The sequence below is a fragment of the Arachis ipaensis genome, chromosome B4, assembly GCF_059453495.1.
Source record: "Arachis ipaensis isolate K30076 ecotype BB chromosome B4, ASM5945349v1, whole genome shotgun sequence".
Lineage (NCBI taxonomy): Eukaryota > Viridiplantae > Streptophyta > Magnoliopsida > Fabales > Fabaceae > Arachis > Arachis ipaensis.
This window is the reverse complement of record NC_142439.1, coordinates 5171333-5190407: the sequence shown is the minus strand read 5'-3', so window position 1 is coordinate 5190407 and position 19075 is coordinate 5171333. Positions and strand designations below refer to the sequence as shown.

General features: G+C 32.6%; 1 protein-coding gene across 1 annotated transcript; it reads left to right on the top strand.

The window, feature by feature from the left end:
- Positions 1–14148: 14148 nt before the first annotated feature.
- On the top strand, positions 14149–17942 carry LOC107638558 (F-box/kelch-repeat protein At3g23880). The gene is made up of 2 exons (XM_016341896.3): positions 14149–14434; positions 16498–17942. The coding sequence occupies exon 2, from the start codon at positions 16552–16554 to the stop codon at positions 17635–17637; it is 1086 nt and encodes a 361-aa protein (XP_016197382.3). The 5' UTR covers positions 14149–14434; positions 16498–16551; the 3' UTR covers positions 17638–17942.
- Positions 17943–19075: the final 1133 nt, after the last annotated feature.

Genomic DNA, 19075 nt, shown 5'->3' with positions numbered 1-19075 from the left:
GGAGGATACCAAAGCTCTGATACCATGATAAAATTATGAAAGAATAGGAAAAGATAGAAAAGATGAAGAAATTTTTATTAATTGTTTATTGATTGAATTAAATTGAATTGTAAATTATAAAAGTAAAATTAAATATATATAGAACATTGGCCTATCAAAGATAAAAACAAATAAAGATAAGATAAGAACAAATAAATATAAGATAAAGATAAGATAAGATAAAATAATAAAAACTAAAATTGTAACTGAATTTATATATTCTGTTAAACTGAATTGTGGACCACAAAACTTTATTGTTGTCATCGACTAAGGTAAAAGAGTAATTTAATAATATATATTTTATATATAAATATATTATTTTATTATATTTAATTCAACTTTTATTAAACCTTTGCCGTACCTTCACTTCAAAGTTTTGAGCTTTTTAATTCTACTAGCTTAATGACAAGTTCTATTTTCGGCAATTAATTACCATTACTCCATTAGTTCACGAGAAAACTGTCTTGTAAAACATATATAGAACACAATCTATAAAACGAAGATTCAGGATTTTCTTAATTTAGAATTGGAATTAAAAGGTGGCAAATAATAATGGCCGTTAGAGTTTGAAATTCATACATCATTATTGTTATCATCACATCTCAAGTTTGTCAGGTTAAACTTTTCTGTTTTCTGATATTGTCATATTAGAATTAACATTTAGATGTATTAGCTATCTCACTGGTATGTTTGTTTCTTAAAATATTTGCTAACTGCAACATAGAATTAAATTAGGCAGCTTATCATCTTCTAACTTGATAGTTGGTTTGGAAATATATATATTAGTATCAATGAGCATTAATGCATTATATTAGGGTATTACGCTTAATTATCTTTCACTTTTTAATGGTACATTGATGAATGCTGCACAATTTTCTTGTAAAACATTGAGCATGATTTACAAGATAATAAAGATTTAGATGTGCAAGAATCCTAATATAGAACACAAATGTTATGATTAGAGTTTATTAATTGTGCAACTTCTAGATTTTTGTTTTGGAAAAGTATAGGTAACAAACAAGATTTTTGAATAATGTGTAAACAATGTGAATTAATAGGGTTAAAAGAGTAAATTTAATTAGTAACATTAAATTAGGGTGTAGTGTATTTTCATTTGATTAGTAGTTGTTCATATTGTTCAAAATTTTTATTGTCTCCCTAGCACTCCCCGTTTGTTTTTTACCATCCTACTAGAAATGGATATGTATACAATAATTATTAGCAATTGGTATTTGTTTCTATTTATTGGTCTTGAATCTGATAAGGATTGCCCTAATTTGCTAGTCACTAGTGTTAATTCCACAACACCATAAACCATCCTACGATGTTATGGAGCACAACATACGTAGACTAATAATCCTTTGTGACTTTTGACCAACATATCTCAGTGCATAGGATCGGAGCTTTTTTTTTTTTTTTAATTTGTGTTTTCTATTCTGTGTTTGTATGACTATCGTTATTAGTGGTTGTTATTGCTAATGACATATGGCTGAAAAAAACTTAGTTTACTATTATTTAATTTTTGTATGTATTTTTACTATGAAAAAATATAGAAACCAAATATCTAACCAGTTAAGAATTGAACAAATCAATTAATAATTATTAATTTTAAATTATTTTTTAAATTTAAAATTTGATTAATTGACATTAATGATATTTTTGAATCAAAATTTACTCTAATTTATTTTTACTTTCACTCACCATTCACCACACAAAACCACAAATCCAAATCCCTCTCTCCAATGCCCTACGCTGCCGCAGTTACGTCGTGCCACCGTAGCGCCGCCGCTTCACCGTCCTTGTGCGCCATCGCCGGTCGTCCTTGCATTATCCTTCTCCGCCACCTCATATGCCGTTCGCGAAGGAAAGACATCCATCGCACTTCAGTTTCACCTTTCTTGCGTCCCATCGTGAATCGTCGTCCGTGCAGCACTCTCGCTTCATCGCCACTCTCCCGTCGCACCGCCGTCTAATCCGCGCCACCCACACCCACTCTGCTCGCCTGACGCATCCTCACCGCTTGCGACTCCTCATCCCCATTGTTCGCATCCTCTGCTTTTGTAGTTCTATCCACGCTCAAGCTGTCCACGCTCGCGCCGGCCCCCTCCTTCCTCGCCGATTGCAAGGACTCCGTAGACAAGGTAACGCGGCTTGTGTTACTCTTTTTTTGTACAGTTTATTTCTTTTCTGCTTAGGGTTCTCCATGCCTTCTTTATTAGATTTTAGTAATCAAGATTTAATTTAGGATAATTTATTCTTCTAATTTTGACTAATTATTATGCATTTGTGAATGAAGGTGGATGTTGGAAATTTACTTTATACATTTAATCTTTCATTTCATAATTATTGATAGTGCTTACTTGGTTTTTATATTTTTTATAGGCTTGGGGATGTTTCTGATTGAATAATGTGTCTTTGCTTAGGGCTGAATGCACCACTAAAAAGTGATGTACCAATCATTGAACTTGATATGTGATACGTGAGCACTTGTACTCATTTTTTTTTCATTTTCTAGTTGTTTTTTATTAAATTTTATCAAGTTTTATTATATTTTAGTGCAAAAATCCTGTTTGGATACTACTTTGAGTTGTTTTAAAATTTTTATTAGAGTAAAGTATCGTTTTTGTCCCCAACGTTTGGGATAAGTCCTAAAGTTGTCCCTAACGTTTCAATCGTCCTATTTAAGTCCCTAACGTTTTAAAATTGACTCAATGTTGTCCTGCCGTTAGGGATCCGTTAACAGAATTGACGGCGGGACAAAATTGAGACGATTTTGAAACGTTAGGGACTTAAATAGGACGAAAACGTTAGGAACAAAAATGATACATAAAAATAAATTTTAATTTAATTTTATCTTTCAATAATATTAATTTTTTTTACTGTACATAGTATTCAATTAGTTTTTAATTACATCTAAATAAATTACACTTAATCACATTACTTTCATTTTAAATAAATTTATTTTTTTATAATTTTAAAGAATTTTGATACATTAGAGACAAAAGGTATAATTTATATTTTATTGTATATATATTATTTTTTTCTGCAAGTTTATATACTAGTCATTCTACAAACATTTCATGATAACTAAAAATCTTTAAGAGTAAAATTATAAAAAAAATTAATTTATTTAAAATGAAAGTAATATGATTAAGTGTAATTTACTTAGATGTGATTAAAAATAACTAAATACTATGTATAGTAAAAAATTGATATTATTGAAAGATAAAATTAAAATTTATTTATATGTATCATTTTTGTCCCCAACGTTTTCGTCTTATTTAAGTCTCTAACGTTTTAAAATCGTCTCAATTTTGTCCCGCCGTCAATTCTGTTAACGGATCCCTAATGGTAGGACAACATTGAGTCAGTTTTGAAACATTAGGGACTTAAATAGGACGATTGAAACGTTAGGGACAACTTTGGGACTTACCCCAAATGTTGGGGACAAAAACGATACTTTACTCTTTTTATTATATACTTAGTGCAAAAACAAAAGAAGAAAGTAGATGTTGTTAACCCTGACCTCCTTGCATTCCAACAAGTATAATTTGAGTTACAGAGGTTCCATTGATGCAGTTCTAACGTCGTTGGAAAGCTAACTTCTAGAGCTTTCTAACAATATATAATAGTCTATACTTTTCTTCTGGAATCACTGCCAAATCTGGAGCTAAACGCCGATCCTGACGTTTAGCACCAAGAAGGACAAAACTAGCGCCAAAACTTTCCCCTGCCGGCGTGAAATGCCAAAAAAATGCCAGATACGGGTCAAACTCACCCAAGGGAGCATCTTTAGTGGGATTTAGCTTTTAATAGCTAGCTTTTATCATATTTTAGTTATTTTTATTTACAAACAAAATCGTTTAGGCCCAGACTTTATTATTTTATTTTAGTATCAAATAAAATCAGGTTAGTATTTAAGGAATAAGATCCACCCTTTAGGGGTATCTCGGATCAGACTGTCGCACGGCACACTTCTTAGAACTCTATTTTTTTTTGTAAGTTATGAGCAACTAAACCTCTTGGTTAAGGTTAGGAGCTCTGTTTATTTCTATGGATTAGAACTATTATTCTTCTATTTTAATTAATGTATTGATTCAATTCTAAGGATTGTTTTCATTCTTAATCTTATGAATCTGGGTGAAATGAGAGTATGGCTCTTATTCTACTTGAGTTCTTGTGATTCTCGAGGGAGTTATCTCGCTTGAACTACAGCTTGAAAACAAATTCCTCCTAAAATGCTAACTACATGAACTAATTGGGATATGTGACATATAATCCTGTTAGCTTTGGATAATTAGAGTTTTTGTGGCCATAAACTAGTTTTTAAACTTAACCCTCTAATCGGAATTAAGTAACCACGAGAGTGGCAGTTAATGAAGGTTAGAGAGGCTAAATCACTAAGAGATTAGGGTTTAGACAATTACAATTTACCATGGAATGAATCATACATTATTAAAATAGTTGGTAAGAACTTTTAATCCCGAAAGATAAACATCTCCGAAGCCTTAACTGTTTTCTCATACTGTTTTCACACCAAACCCATCTATTGCTTTCTTTACTTGCTTATTTACTGTATTATGGGTTTCAACCATCAAATCCCTTTTCTATTCGCCTAAATGAGTCCAACTGGATAGTCATTGTTGCTCAGTCCATCAATCCTCGTGGGATCGATCCTCACTCACCTGAGGTATTACTTGGATGATCCGGTGCACTTGCCGGTTAAGCTGTGCAAAATCTCTTTTCGCACACCAAGTTTTTGGCGCCATTAACGGGGATTGTTTGTGATTGACAACTACTAGTTGATTGGTTGCTTAGATTAGGTATTTTTATTAGTTTTGTTTACTTATTTTGCTTTTAATTTTGTTTATTTTTTCTTTAATTTCTGATTTTAAGTTCGGTGTCTCTTTAGTGTTTTTCTTTTTCTTTTTGAAATTTTTAGGGTCTTGATCTTTTTATTTTCGAAATTTTAGTCTATTTTTTTTGTTATTTTCAATTTTGTTTGTTTAATTGCTTGCTTTATTTTCTCTTATTTCTTTTTTTTACATAGGATACCTCACTGGGTATTCTCTACACTCTGACGTAGAGATTTCTACTTTTCTTTGTTTTCTGTTTGTGTGTAAGCAAAAACAGGATGGAGTCATAGAGATGTATGCTGCAGATGCACTTCTTGCTCAAAGCAAGCTTATATTTCAATAGATGAGTCTTCTCACTCAACAATTGGGTAGTGTGCAGAGCTCAGTTGCTAAAATTCAGAGCGTCTCTCCAGATGTTCCTCATGATATGAGCGGTGGCTTTCCTCAAGGTGAGCCTTACAACTATGGCAAGTGCCCACCTAAGCGGGTCAATTACATGGAGAATTCCTCCAAAAATCCCTATGATACTCCTTATTCTTAGAATTTTAATCAAGGGTGGAGGAATCACTCGAGTTTTGGGTGGAGAGAGCAACCTCAGAGACAGCAACTAAATTACGCCAGCTACTCTCAAGGAGGTTCTAAGTAAAATCCAATCAACAACCCTCCTTCTCAGCCCCCACAACCTCAGAGTACCCAGACTTGGCATCTATTATTGCAGAACTCGCAAAAAGTCAACAAAGTTTTATACAGGAAGCCCGAACCTCATTTAGAAACTAGGAGATACGAATGTACCACATGGACCAGCAAATATCTGAGCAACTTGCACTAATTAATATGGTCCCCAATAGCGGAGAGGAATGTCAGGCAGTCCAATTGAGAAGTGGCAAAATATTAGTCACTCAACATAAGAATAGTGAGAAACCAGGTGAAAAAGAGACATCAAGGAGCGAAAGTACAGAAACAAGGAGTGCTACTAAGGGCGCTGAACGCCCAGCAGAGAGCACCATGGGCACTGAACGCCCAGGAAGGGGGGCACTAAATGCCAATGAAGATTCAAAGAACTCTCCCCTTCGGCACCCTGATAATCTATTTCCGGTCACTATTGACACTCATCCTACATTACCTAAGGCTCCAGAGTACAAAGCAAAATTACCATACCCTCCAAGACTTTAGAGATCCCTCACTCTTTCCAGTGACACAGTGCCTACCCCAAGAGAAGAGTGCAAGGCCATCACAATGGATACTAAATCCGTGCCAAAGGAGGAAGTACAAGTTGCTAAGGCACTAGAGGAAGAAAAGGCTCAAGAAAAGGCTGGGAGCACACTGTTACATGCCCTACTGGTGGCACAAGAGCTTGAAGTACCACACCCTCAGAAGCTTCAAAAGGAGACCAAGGATGAGTAGTTCACTCAGTTATTGAAAATCTTTAAAAAGTTACACATTAATATTCCTTTTGCTGAAGTGTTGGAAAAGATGCCTCCTTACATGGCAGTTATGAAAGGCTTGCTCTCTGAGAAGAAGTTCTTGAAGGAAGATGAAACTGTAGTCTTGACCAAGGAATGCAGTGCACTGATTCAGAGGAAGCTACCCAAGAAGATGCCTGATCCTGAAAGCTTTCTGATCCCCTATACCATTGGGACTATTACTTTTGAGAAAGCATTGTGTGACCTTGGCTCAAGCATAAATCTGATGCCTTTGTCTGTAATGAAGAAGGTAGGAATCTAAGAAGCACAAAAAATAAAGATAACCCTGCAAATGGCTGACAAGTCCTTGAGGCAGGCATATGGGCTAGTGGAGAATGTACTGGTCAATGTTGGAGAGCTAATCCTCCCTGCAGATTATGTGATACTTGACATGGGAGAGGATACAGATGACTCCATCATCCTAGGAAGGTCATTCCTAGCCACTGAAAGAGTCCTAATTGATGTTGAGAGAGGTGAAATGGTGTTAAGGTTACATGAGGACTATATGGTTTTCAAGGTTTCTAAACCTCCACCAATCTCTGACAAAGGAGGTACTTGCATGCAGAGCTCAATGCTTTAAACCTTCTCCCTTGGTGGAAAGCCATATAGTTTCCCCTGACATCAAACCTAAGTTTGGTATTGGACATTCACCAACCACTAAGGAGGAAGGAGGTTTTGAGGAAAAAGTACCTAAGGGCTCGAGAAACAAGAAGATTTCCACTGAAGACTTCTCACCTGGGATTGAAGTGGTGTTTATTAGAAGTCCAGTCCTATCTCATATTGTAAACATGATCCTGTCCCTTGAGCATGTTGAGCTGATCCATGAAGGCATAGGGAAGAAGCTCACGGTGAGGGGTGAGAATCTAACCATCTATGACTATCTTCCTCCTTAAAGGAGCTAACCGTCAAGCTAGTGACGGTAAAGAAGCGCTTGTTGGAAGGCAACCCAACCAGGAGTATCCTTTAGTTTATTTCAGTTTTATTTTAGTTTTATTTTAATTTGATTTCATTTTATTTTTCATTGATTTTCAAAGTTTTCCTAAGTTTTCTAATTTTTGTTATCATGTACATCGCTTAGAATAGGGACAGGAAGATTCAGACAAAAGAGCAGAACACCCTGAAGTAGAAAACGTTTGGGCGCTAAACGCCAGGGAGGACGTTTAGTGCCAGAAGAGAAGCAGAGGAGCTGGCGTTAAACGACATGAGGGCGTTTAATGCCAGAAGAGGATCATGAAGCATGGGCGTTTAATGCCCAAAAGGGGCGTTCCCATCCAAGTTTTGCACCAATCCCTTGGGGCGCTAAACGCCAGCCTTGCGTTTAGCGCCAAGGGGTCATAAAAAAGAGTTTTAAATTTTAAAATTTTTTCCCCTTCTATCACTCTTATCTTCTATGTATTATTCTTACTCATCTGTGTGCTCTTTATGTTCCTTTTCGTTTTCAGTTTTCTTTGCTTGGGGACAAGCAAACTTTTAAGTTTTGTATTGCAAAGTAAGCCCTCGGTTTATATTATCATCAATGGCACCAAAGGGAGGTGAATCATCTTCATGGAAGAGCACAACCTGCGGAGGGAGCAGCAGCCACCATGACTGAGGTGGTTGAGTTTCATTATCCCTTGCCTTATCTTATCTTCTATTTTCCTAGTATTTTTAGTTTATTTCCTGTTTTCTATTCTAGCTTTTGCATGATCACTAGTAAGATTTTCTCGCTTTCTAGTTTAGTCCCTTATTTTGTTTTCTGATTATTTTAAAAGATGTCTCATGTATTGCTCACTGAACTTAAAAAAATTAAAAAGAAAAAGAAGTAGTAAAATACATGAGACTTGAGTATATATTATGAGTTGTTCTGATTACTTTGATGTGGTGACACTATCTCTATTTCTGAATGTATGAATTAATTCTGCATATTTGATATTGGAGTCGAGAATATTTGGTTCTTGAAGAACAGAAACTTAAAGAAGTATTATATATTCTCTGAAATAAGAAGAAAATTGATTCTTAAAGCAAGACAAATAGCAACAAGAAATAAAAAGAAAAAAATCAAAAGAAAAAGGTCCAAGGTTTTGGGCATCAATGGTTAGGAGGGTCAAAACTTATCTAAAGCTCAAAAGAGTAGTTTTCCCTAACCATATGCTTGTGGTGTGAAAGTGTCAAGTAACCCTTGAGACTGCACAGTTAAAGTTGTGACCAATTGCTATTACAGAGTATGCTTAAGGCTCTGAGCACCACTGTCTGGGAGAAATAGAAAGAAAAATTCGAACCCAAAGAAGTTCCCTAGTTTAAGTGCTTGTGGTGTTCTTGTTTCAAGTTAAGATTGAAGACAAAACACTTAGAGTCACGGCTAGGCTCAAGGTTCAAAGCACCAAAGAAAAGAAAGAAAAAAGCTATGTTCAAGAATCAATTAGAGCCTAAAGAAGAGAATCTATAACATCATCTAAGTTCTAGTCCTGAAGGATACCAATGCTTCTGAGCTTCAAAGGATAGTGAGATGCCAAACCTATTCAGAATTAGAGTGTCATTAGCCTCATTCAGTAACTAGACCTGAGCTTAATTGACAACTCTAGTCTTAGGCATTTTCTCTTCTTGGTCATATATTGTTTTGGTTGCTTGAGGACAAGCAATAGTTTAAGTTTGGTGTTGTGATGCGTGAGCATCTTGTACTCTTATTCCCTTCATTTTCTAGTTATTTTTTATTAAATTTTATTAAGTTTTATTATATTTTAGTGTAAAAATCATCTTTGGATGCTACTTTGAGTTGTTTTGGTATTTTTATCATTTCAGGTGAAATCGGGATGAATTTGGCAGAGTTTATTGCAAAAACAAAAGAAGAAAGTAGATGTTGTCAACCCTAACCTCCTTGCATTCTAACGAGCATAACTTGAGCTACAGAGGTCCAATTGATGCAGTTTTAATGGCGTTGGAAAGCTAACTTCCATAACTTTCCAACAATATATAATAGTTTATACTTTTCTTCTGAAATCACTGCCAAATCTGGCACTAAACGCCAAACTTGGCGTTTAGCGCCCAAGAGGGACAAAACCAGTGCCAAAACTTTCCCCTGCCGGCGTGAAACGCCAAAAAACGCCAGAAAAATGCCAAATACGGATCAAAATCACCCAAGGGAGCATCTTTAGTGGAATTTAGCTTTTAATAACTATCTTTTATCATATTTTAATTATTTTTATTTAGTAACAAAATCTTTTAGGCCCAGACTTTATTATTTTATTTTAGTATCAAATAAAATTAGGTTAGTACTTAAGGAATAATATCCACCTTTTAGGGACATCTCAGATCAGACCGTCGCATGGCATACTTCTCAGAACTCTAATTTTCTCTGTAAGTTATGAGTAACTAAACCTCTTGGTTAAGGTTAGAAGCTCTGTTTATTTCTATGGATTAGAATTATTATTCTTCTATTTCAATTAATGTATTGATTCAATTCCAAGGATTGTTTTCATTCTTAATCTTATGAATTTGGGTGGAATGAGAGTAAGACCCTTATTCTACTTGAGTTTTTGTGATTGTTGAGAGAGTTATCTCGCTTGAACTACAGCTTAAAAATAAATTTCTCCTAAAATGCTAATTACATAAACTAATTGGGATATGTTATATATAATCCTATTAGCTTTGGATAATTAGAGTTTTTGTGGCCATAAACTAGTTTTTGAACTTAATCCTCTAATCGAAATTAAGTGACCATGAGAGTGGTGGTTAATGAAGGTTAGAGGAGGCTAAATCACTAAGAGATTAGGGTTTAGACAATTACAGTTTGCCCTGGAATGAATCATACATTGTTAAAATAGTTGGTAAGAACTTTTAAGCCCTAAAGATAAACATCTCCGAAGCCTTAACTATTTTCTCATACTGTTTTCACACCAAATCCATCTATTGCTTTCTTTACTTGCTTATTTACTATTTTATGCGTTTCAACCATCAAACCCCTTTTCTAGAAAGTTATTCTTTGTTTAACTAGTTATATAGTAATGATATACCAATTTTTTAAATGATGTAGCTTCACCCCCTCTAACGAAATATAAAATTTACTAAACGGTGTAGCTTCACTTTCCAGGGACATCCTGAAGAGGCAAAAGCAATATGTAAAAATCTACGTCAGAAATTTTTTTTGTTAAATAAATAGATATTTTTTATACTAAATGAATGATTTTTTTGTATTATTTTTTGTCATGATGAGTTCCTGTATCGACAGTGTTGCAAATTGTATATCTAAGTTGAATGAATATCATGATTCCTTTCATTACATTTTAGTATGATGACAAATTTATAGTTACTTATGTAGGATAAGTTTTTTTTATTTTTCATTCACATGGCTTCTGTTAAAGTAACATCTATTTAGGATAGAAAAAAACATCCTGATACTTGACAGAAGTGACATCCACTTAGATTTTTGCAAAAATAATTAGATACCTAACAGAAGTTACTTGTCTTTATTTTTTAGTGCAAAAATAATTTAATTGATAGTGAATACAAGTATCACAAAAGAGAGAATTTTTTTTTGTATTTATCCTTATGCTTGTTTAACAAAATTTAAAGAAGAAAAAAAAGATAAAGAAAAAAACAACAACAATATCTAGTTATTTGCTTTTTCAAGAACAATCAAAGTGTTTTGATAGTTTTTCTTTTACCCACTATTTGCTTTATGCGGTTATTATACTTGAATTTTGGAGTTACAATTTTTATCAAATTAAAACTGAGTCCAGATACACAACATATTACTTAGTACTACTTAATGATGAACTTATGAGGCAAGTGTTACTCCCATCATTAAATTTATTATCTAGTGGTCAGAGTGTATGCAACAAATGAATAACCATCTATGTCTATTATATATTAACTATAAAAATGCTCATAAGTCACAACAATTGAGTCAATAAGTACAATATGCGTTCAATTACTTCAAAGTTAATTTTCACCTTAAATGATGATTCATTTCAAAGAATCATCTATTTAATATAAAAAGAAACATCTATTTGTTTAACAAAAGAAACATTTAATGTAAATTTTTCTATATTGCGCTTGGCTCTTCAGGATGCTCCTACAAAATGAAAGCAAAACAAAGCATTTATGGTCAACGTATATGAATAGCCATCTATGTCTATTATATATTAACTATAAAAATGTTCATAAGTCACAACAATTGAATCAATAAATATAATATGGGTTCAATTAGTTCAAAGTTAATTCCCTTCTTAAATGATGATTCTTTTTAAAAGAATCATCCATTTAGTATAAAAAAAATATCTATTTGTTTAATAAAAAAACATGTGACATAAATTTTTGCATAAACATTTAAGTTGTCTATAAGAAGAAAGATACTAAATAGGACCAAAATAAAATACATCTAATTTGCTGTACTAACAAATTGGCAAATTTAGTTTATTCCCAATTGTTGCTTACACAAAAATACAATTCTACTATTTGGCAAAGTTGTAGCCGAACCAAGGATGAAGCTGAAACTTGAAGCTAAGTTCTAAACTTGACATTTACTACTCATATTGTACAATGCTAAAGCTTGTCGATCTCCTTGGAGCATCAGACTTAGAAAAAGTAACACATGGAGTAATTAACAAGAAAATGAAACTTGGGGGCATGTCCTAGTTGGTCAGGAATGCTAACAAAATTGAAACCTTTCACACTTCTATTTATTTGTCTATTATGATTTTATAGTGTTTCACAATTGAAAAATAATCAACACCTTCCATTGAAGAATAATACACAAAATCGATCAAAAATCATCCACATACACTAAAAACAACATACGTTTATCATGGTAAAAAACGTATACACAAAAAATTTAGGAAAAAAAGGGCCTTGTTTCACAGTGTTTAGTTAATGTAACATATTGCGAATGTGTAGTTAAATTTCAAACCACCCACAAACACCATCCCCTTTTTTTGTGGCAAAGTCAAAGAATCTTATCACAAATAATACAATACAATCTAACAAAGCAGTAACATCCAATCTTTATGCATAGGCATCTCAGCAATAGAGGGTCCCTAACGACAGCAACATTCAGTGTCGAACAAATACATTGACCTATATTCACCACAATGAAACCCAATTTTATTCCATCTCAGTTAAAAAAAAAAAAAGAACAGTTAGTTTCACAGAAAATCTATTTGAATTCCTTCAATCAACTCTCTAATTTTAGACAGCAGCAACATCCAACAAATCAAAATTCATTGTATATGATTATATTGTGTCATTATATGCATATGATCTGATTAAAAATCCACTTACAACTAATTTACTCATACCCTTTTCAATCAAGAAACACCCATGAATAGATACTAATCGATTAGTACTGTTAGGCGAGGCTTCACGGTGCTAGCAAGAGGAGTCTGACGCGACGTTCGTTAGAGCAGAGCAGGAAAGCCAGCGTCGAGTTGTCCGGCAGAGAAGGGGACGCTTCAATGGCGCTGCGACAACGACATGCAGCAGCAGCGACACACTGTGGTGAGAATTAGACCCTTGGTTGCTCGCACGTGGGCGGCACAACGGCGCTGCGGCAGACTGGACCAAACCTCTGACAAACGCGGCTAGTAGCATGTGGACGGGATGGAGGCGTTGCGGTAGTCTGGGGCAAGCTTCCGACGCCGGCTGTTGCTTGCACGTGGACGGGCGGAGGCGCTGCAGTGGTTGACGGCGGTTGAGAAAGGCGTCCGACAAACCTGGTTGAAAGGCACTGTCGTTGGATGGTTTTGAATGCTGTTGAAGTGAAACGGTGAAAGGAGAGAGGTTTAACTAGGGTTAATTTTGTTTATTTGGGGTTAATTTTGGATATTGCTTCTTGTTTTTGGGGTGAAATAAGCTTCAAAGTTCAGCTCAATAGGATTTGGCAGAAATTGGTTGAACCCTATAAAATTGTTTTACTATTAATAGAATCTTTGAAGTGCTTTCTTCCTAATAAATAGTTATTTGTTCTACCAAGACTATAAATTTATACAAAGAATGGAATGAGGTGACTTAAGTATTTGGTTTTATGAGTTATATATAGTTCCATTTAATTTGTACTTGTCAAACAAGTTTTTTAATTATACTAGTGTTTTTTTTAGTATATTATTAATTTTAGATTATATTAACTATATTATATAATTTGAAAATATTGTTATTCGGACTAAAATTAGTGATATACATGTAGCTACAGTATAAAATCTTGATGTATGAGTAAAGCTTATTGATAATTATATGTCAATTTAGAAAGGAATTTTTTTAGTATAAATTTTATAGTTAAAAATAAGGTGATTATTGTAGTATCTAAAAATATTTATCTAACATATAAAAAAAACTAAAAATTAATATTTAATTTTAAAATATAATATAAATAATTATTAAATATTTAAAATTTGTTATAAAAAATAAGTTAAGTACTAACTACACTTTAGAATTCAGCTAAAGATAAAGCACACATATATACTCTAATAAGCAGCACTTTTTTGGGTTATAATGATATTTTGTTTTTTTTTTTTAATGCATTTTTGGCTGATTTTATTTATAGTGGTATATTCCCACTTACAACTGTTGACATCTAATAAGTGATGGTTTTGTAAGCCATTATCCCACTTTTCTAATAAGTCATCATCAATTTAGATAGCTAGTATGTGTCCCATGACTTTTCATAAGGCAGATAAAAACTAAAAAGGATTATAGGATGATAAACATTACATTAATCAACCAATGTTTTCAGGACAGGTGTATCAAAATTGTCCTAAGTAAACAATTATTAAGTTTGCATGTAAGGGGATATTAGAAGATACTAGAATGAAAATTTCTCTAATTCAATTCATGGCATTAATTTGTCGTTTCCTTGGTAAACTTTTTGGGGACTCGTAGAATTTCCAAGTTGCTGTGTCATCTTATCTAAAGAAAAGAAAATTGAACTAAAAAAAAACAAAAGAGAGTGTGGCGAGTTGGCATGAGTGTGATGGGGTGGGCTTTCTATTATAATGATAAGAATTTTAAGACCAATGCAATCCAATCTTCGTTTATCTAAAGGAAGTGGCAGAGGAAGAAAGAAGCAAATGAATTTGTGAGAGAGATACTTTCTTTGATATAATTAAGGTGCGTTTAATTTGCAATTATATTATGTGTCGATTGTATAAGGTGTATGTGATTAGATAAAAGATTATGAATTTAATTTTGATTCAACAGTATAAAATAATTTTACATGAATAGTCGTACAAAATTAATTCAAATTAAATTATTAGTTTATGAGTTTAATTTTTGTGTATTTATTATTTGTTTATTCCTAATTACTTCACTAACAAGAACTAACCATGTTAGCATATCAAGTTATTAAAGCGCTAATAGGTTGAAAATGAATATTTTACAGTATCGTATATTATGTGTTTGTGTGTGTGATATAGATACTACAGAAATCTATTCGTGCCTGTTTGATAAGATTAAGATTGTGGTTGGACTTATTTCTTTTTTCTCTTTTGGTGGGTGATTATATTATAGGAAGAGTTTTAAGTGTATCAGAAACATCGGTATTTCAGTTGTTTTAACCGTTGATTTGAATTATAAAAAATATATATAAATATATTAATTAAAATTAACGGTTAAAATAATTGGAACACCAGTGTTCTTTGATACACTTAAAAATTTTTCTATATTATATAGATTCCTAAATAATGCATTGCAATCATTTCATATTTAAAGAAATGATGATAGGATTGAATATATAATGCATTAAATAATAATGACACAGTTTCCCTTCACTGAATGTTAACTCCATCAAACATCATACAATTTAAAAATATCCATTATAGCAAAAATACAGAAAAGAGAAAACCATACTCTACTAATAATTTGTATGATATATGGGGTATATTAGGAATGAAATTTTATTTTATTATATAAGTATTAAGCAATGACTCTAGCGCGTAAAGGAATCAAAGCAAACTATTCAACAATGAACCAAATAATGACGTCATAGAATAAAAAAATAGTTATAATTGGTGTCTGGAACATTTTAGATTCGTTCTAGAGAATTTTTTTTACTACATCTGACAAAGTAACTTACTTGCTTGAAGACAAGGCAGTGTCCTTGAAACTAACTGCAACGTGGCACCCGAATGTTAACTCAAGAAGCATGGTGTCGTGGCACAGGCACACATAATTATAAATTGTAAAAATGTTATTTATATATTAAAATTAATTACTAAAATCAGTTATAAATATATTTATGTATAAATATATATGTGGTTTATATTTATATTTTAATATATATTTTATATTAATAATTAACTTTAATAATAAATTTTAATATATACGTAATATAACTCTATAAATTAACCGTACATAACTTTTACAAAGTTAATTTTAATATATTAACAATATAAAATATTTTATATAATCGTATAATTATATTTATTTTTTAATAATTATTTATATAATTAATATAAAAATAATTATTTTATTTATATAATTTTATTTAATTAAATATTAAAAATATTAGTTATTTTAAAATTTAATTTTTGTTTAGTTTTTAAAAAATTTATTATTATTTAATTAATTTAAATATCTATTTTTACATATTAATTGTTTAAAAAATTAAAAAAATATTTATTTTTTTAAATTAAATAAAAAATAATATTTAAAAACTATTTAATTATATTAATTAAATATACGTATAAAATTGTAGGGTGTTTATGGATCAGATCCGATCCACATATCTGCGGTGTTTATTCAAATCTGATTCGAAAATTGCAGATATATCCGATATCCGATTCGATCTGATCCGCAAATGTGCAGATCAGATCGGATTGGATCCAACCTTAAAAACTGCGGATATTAGATCTGATCCGATGTCGGATTGAAATTTTGGTCATATTCGATCCGATCCGATCCGCGTGCACCCCTATAAAATTGCTTATAAAATTATTTTATACTGATAATATACTAAATTAAATTAATCTTTTTATTAAATTTTTATTTAAAAAGAGATGAAAAAGTAATCTAAGACACATAAGTATAAATAAGCATGAATGAATGAATGAATGATGATTAGCATCGCCATCACCATCATCATGATCATAAACCATCATCAACCACCCATGAAATGAAACCTCACACAAAAACACAAACACTTGGGCATGACTAACATGTCATCATCATCGCAGGGAAGAAGAAGAATCGATTACCACCAAAGAGGAGTGATAAGAACTAGTAGCATCATGGAGATGGAGGCCTTCATTCCAGAAGAGCTTGTAGTGGAGATTCTGTCAAGGATTCCAGTGAAGTGTCTTCTGAAATTCAGGTGTGTATGCAAGTCATGGAACTCTCTCATCTCTGACTCTTACTTCATCAAAAAGCACCTTCACCACTTCACACACCATAACAGAATCATTCTCAGTGCCACAACCGCTGAGTTTCATCTCAACTCTTGTTACTTAAACTCTCTCATCTCTTCAACTTCTTCAACCACCATTTCTGAACACCTTAACTACCCTGTCAAGAACAAGTACCGCCATGACGGCATCGTTGGTTCTTGTGACGGCCTTGTTTGTTTCGCCATTAAAGGTGACTGTGTTCTTCTCTGGAACCCCTCCATTAGGGTCTCAAAAAAGTCTCCACCTTTGGGCAATAATTGGAGACCCGGTTGCTTCACTTCCTTTGGTCTTGGCTATGATCATGTCAAGCAAGATTACAAGGTTGTTGCTGTGTTCTGTGATCCCAACCACTTCTTCAGTGAATCCAAGGTTAAGGTTTATAGCATGGCAACAAATTCTTGGAGGAAGATTCAGGATTTTCCTCATGGTGTCACCCCATATCAAAATTCAGGGAAATTCGTCACTGGAACTCTTAATTGGGCCTCCAATTTCACTCTTGGATCGACCTCTTCTTGGATTATAGTTTCTTTGGATCTTCAGAAGGAGAGTTACAGGGAAATTCTGCCACCTGATTATGAAAAAGAGGAGACTTCATCAACACCTACTTTGGGTGTTCTTAATGAATGTCTGTGCATGAGTTATGATCATAAAAGAACTCATTTTGTTGTGTGGCTGATGAAGGATTATGGTGTGACAGAGTCATGGATCAAATTGGTGACAGTTCCTTATCTTCCTAACCCTGAAGATTTTTCATATTCAGGGCCATATTATGTTTCAGAAAAGGGTGAAGTGCTTCTCATGTTTGAGTTTGACTTGGTTCTGTTTGACCCAAGTGATCGTTCCTTCAAGTATCCTAGGATTCAGAATGGCAAAGGTTGGTTTGATGCAGAGGTTTATGTTGAAACACTAGTTTCACCAATGAAGCATTAAGCTTTTTAATTTGGTTCTGTTTTATATCCTATGTGAGTAAGAATAAAAATGTTGTAAATTATTTTAAATCTTTGCAACCTTTATTTTTGCTCGTTTTTGTTCTAAGTTCTTAATGATGTGTAATATGTCAAAGATGTGTATAGAATGATGTTATGAGTTGTTTTTTGTTGGAAATGTATATATAACTATATTTATTTATTTGTTTATATAAGAATTTTGTTTTAATTATGGAAAAAAATTACATTTACTAATGGTTAAGTTCTTGTGAAAGATTATGCTAATGAAAAGAAGTATATGCTTTCTTGCATTATTGTCTAAGAAGCATAAATTTAATGATGCATCTTAGGTGAATTCTATTGCACTTATGAAAGAATCAGAACATCCATCAAGCTGAAAAGATAAGTAACGAACTACTTTTGTGAAAAATGACATTCTTTTGGTGAAAGATTAAGAAAATTTAAATCTTTTACATATATGTGAAGATCATCCTTGAAAAAAAAAAGTATATGCTTTCTTGCATTGGGGTAAGAAGCACAAATTTAATGACTCATCTTCAGTTCACATTGCATTTCTAAAAGAAGAATAAGGACTTCCATCAAGTTGAAAAGATAAGTAAAGAACTACTTTTGGAGAAATTAAAAAAAAAAAAGGAACATTCTGCTAGGGAAGGATAAAACTTGGAAAACTACTTTATGATCTCTGTGTGGTTTTATGCTAAACCGTGTTCTTTTGTTGATATAGCAAAGTAAAATGCTATCTTTGGCCATAAAAAAAAAAGAAAAAAAGAAAAAACAAGAATGGAATAAAGCAAAATGCTAAGGAACCAAGTTCTCTGCTACCTAAGTATGGTATACACTACAAGGGTAGCATTTAGTTACTGTATCCAAGGTAGAGAGATATATATATTGGGATCAACAATATGCTTGAAGGGGAAAAAATTAAAAAAGAAAAAAACATTAAAAATGTCTTTACTTGGAGACAATGATGACAAGAACGACAAAATCTTATGGCACTAGGTGAAATCGGCTATATTAATCAGGATACAGAAAACAATTTAAAAAAAAAAAAAAATTAAAGAGACATGTTTTGAAAACGGTTTTAACAATCTTTAGAGGTACAAGAAACACGCCTACTATTTTGCTTGTCTTTTTTGTTATAAAATAGATGTCAAATGATACCTAAAGAATGAAGGATCAATGGTGAATCCTGTCTGAATCAAACTATAAACTATGGGAAGAGTTTTAAGTATATCGGAAATACCGGTATTTCAGTTGTTTTAACTATTGATCTAAATTATAAAAAATATATATAATATATATTAATTGAAATTAACGGTTAAAACAACTAGAACACCGATATTCCTTAGTTCACTTGAAATTTTTCCCAAACTATGAGTGCATGGTATACAACTGTTAAATGAAATTATTACTTGATGTTG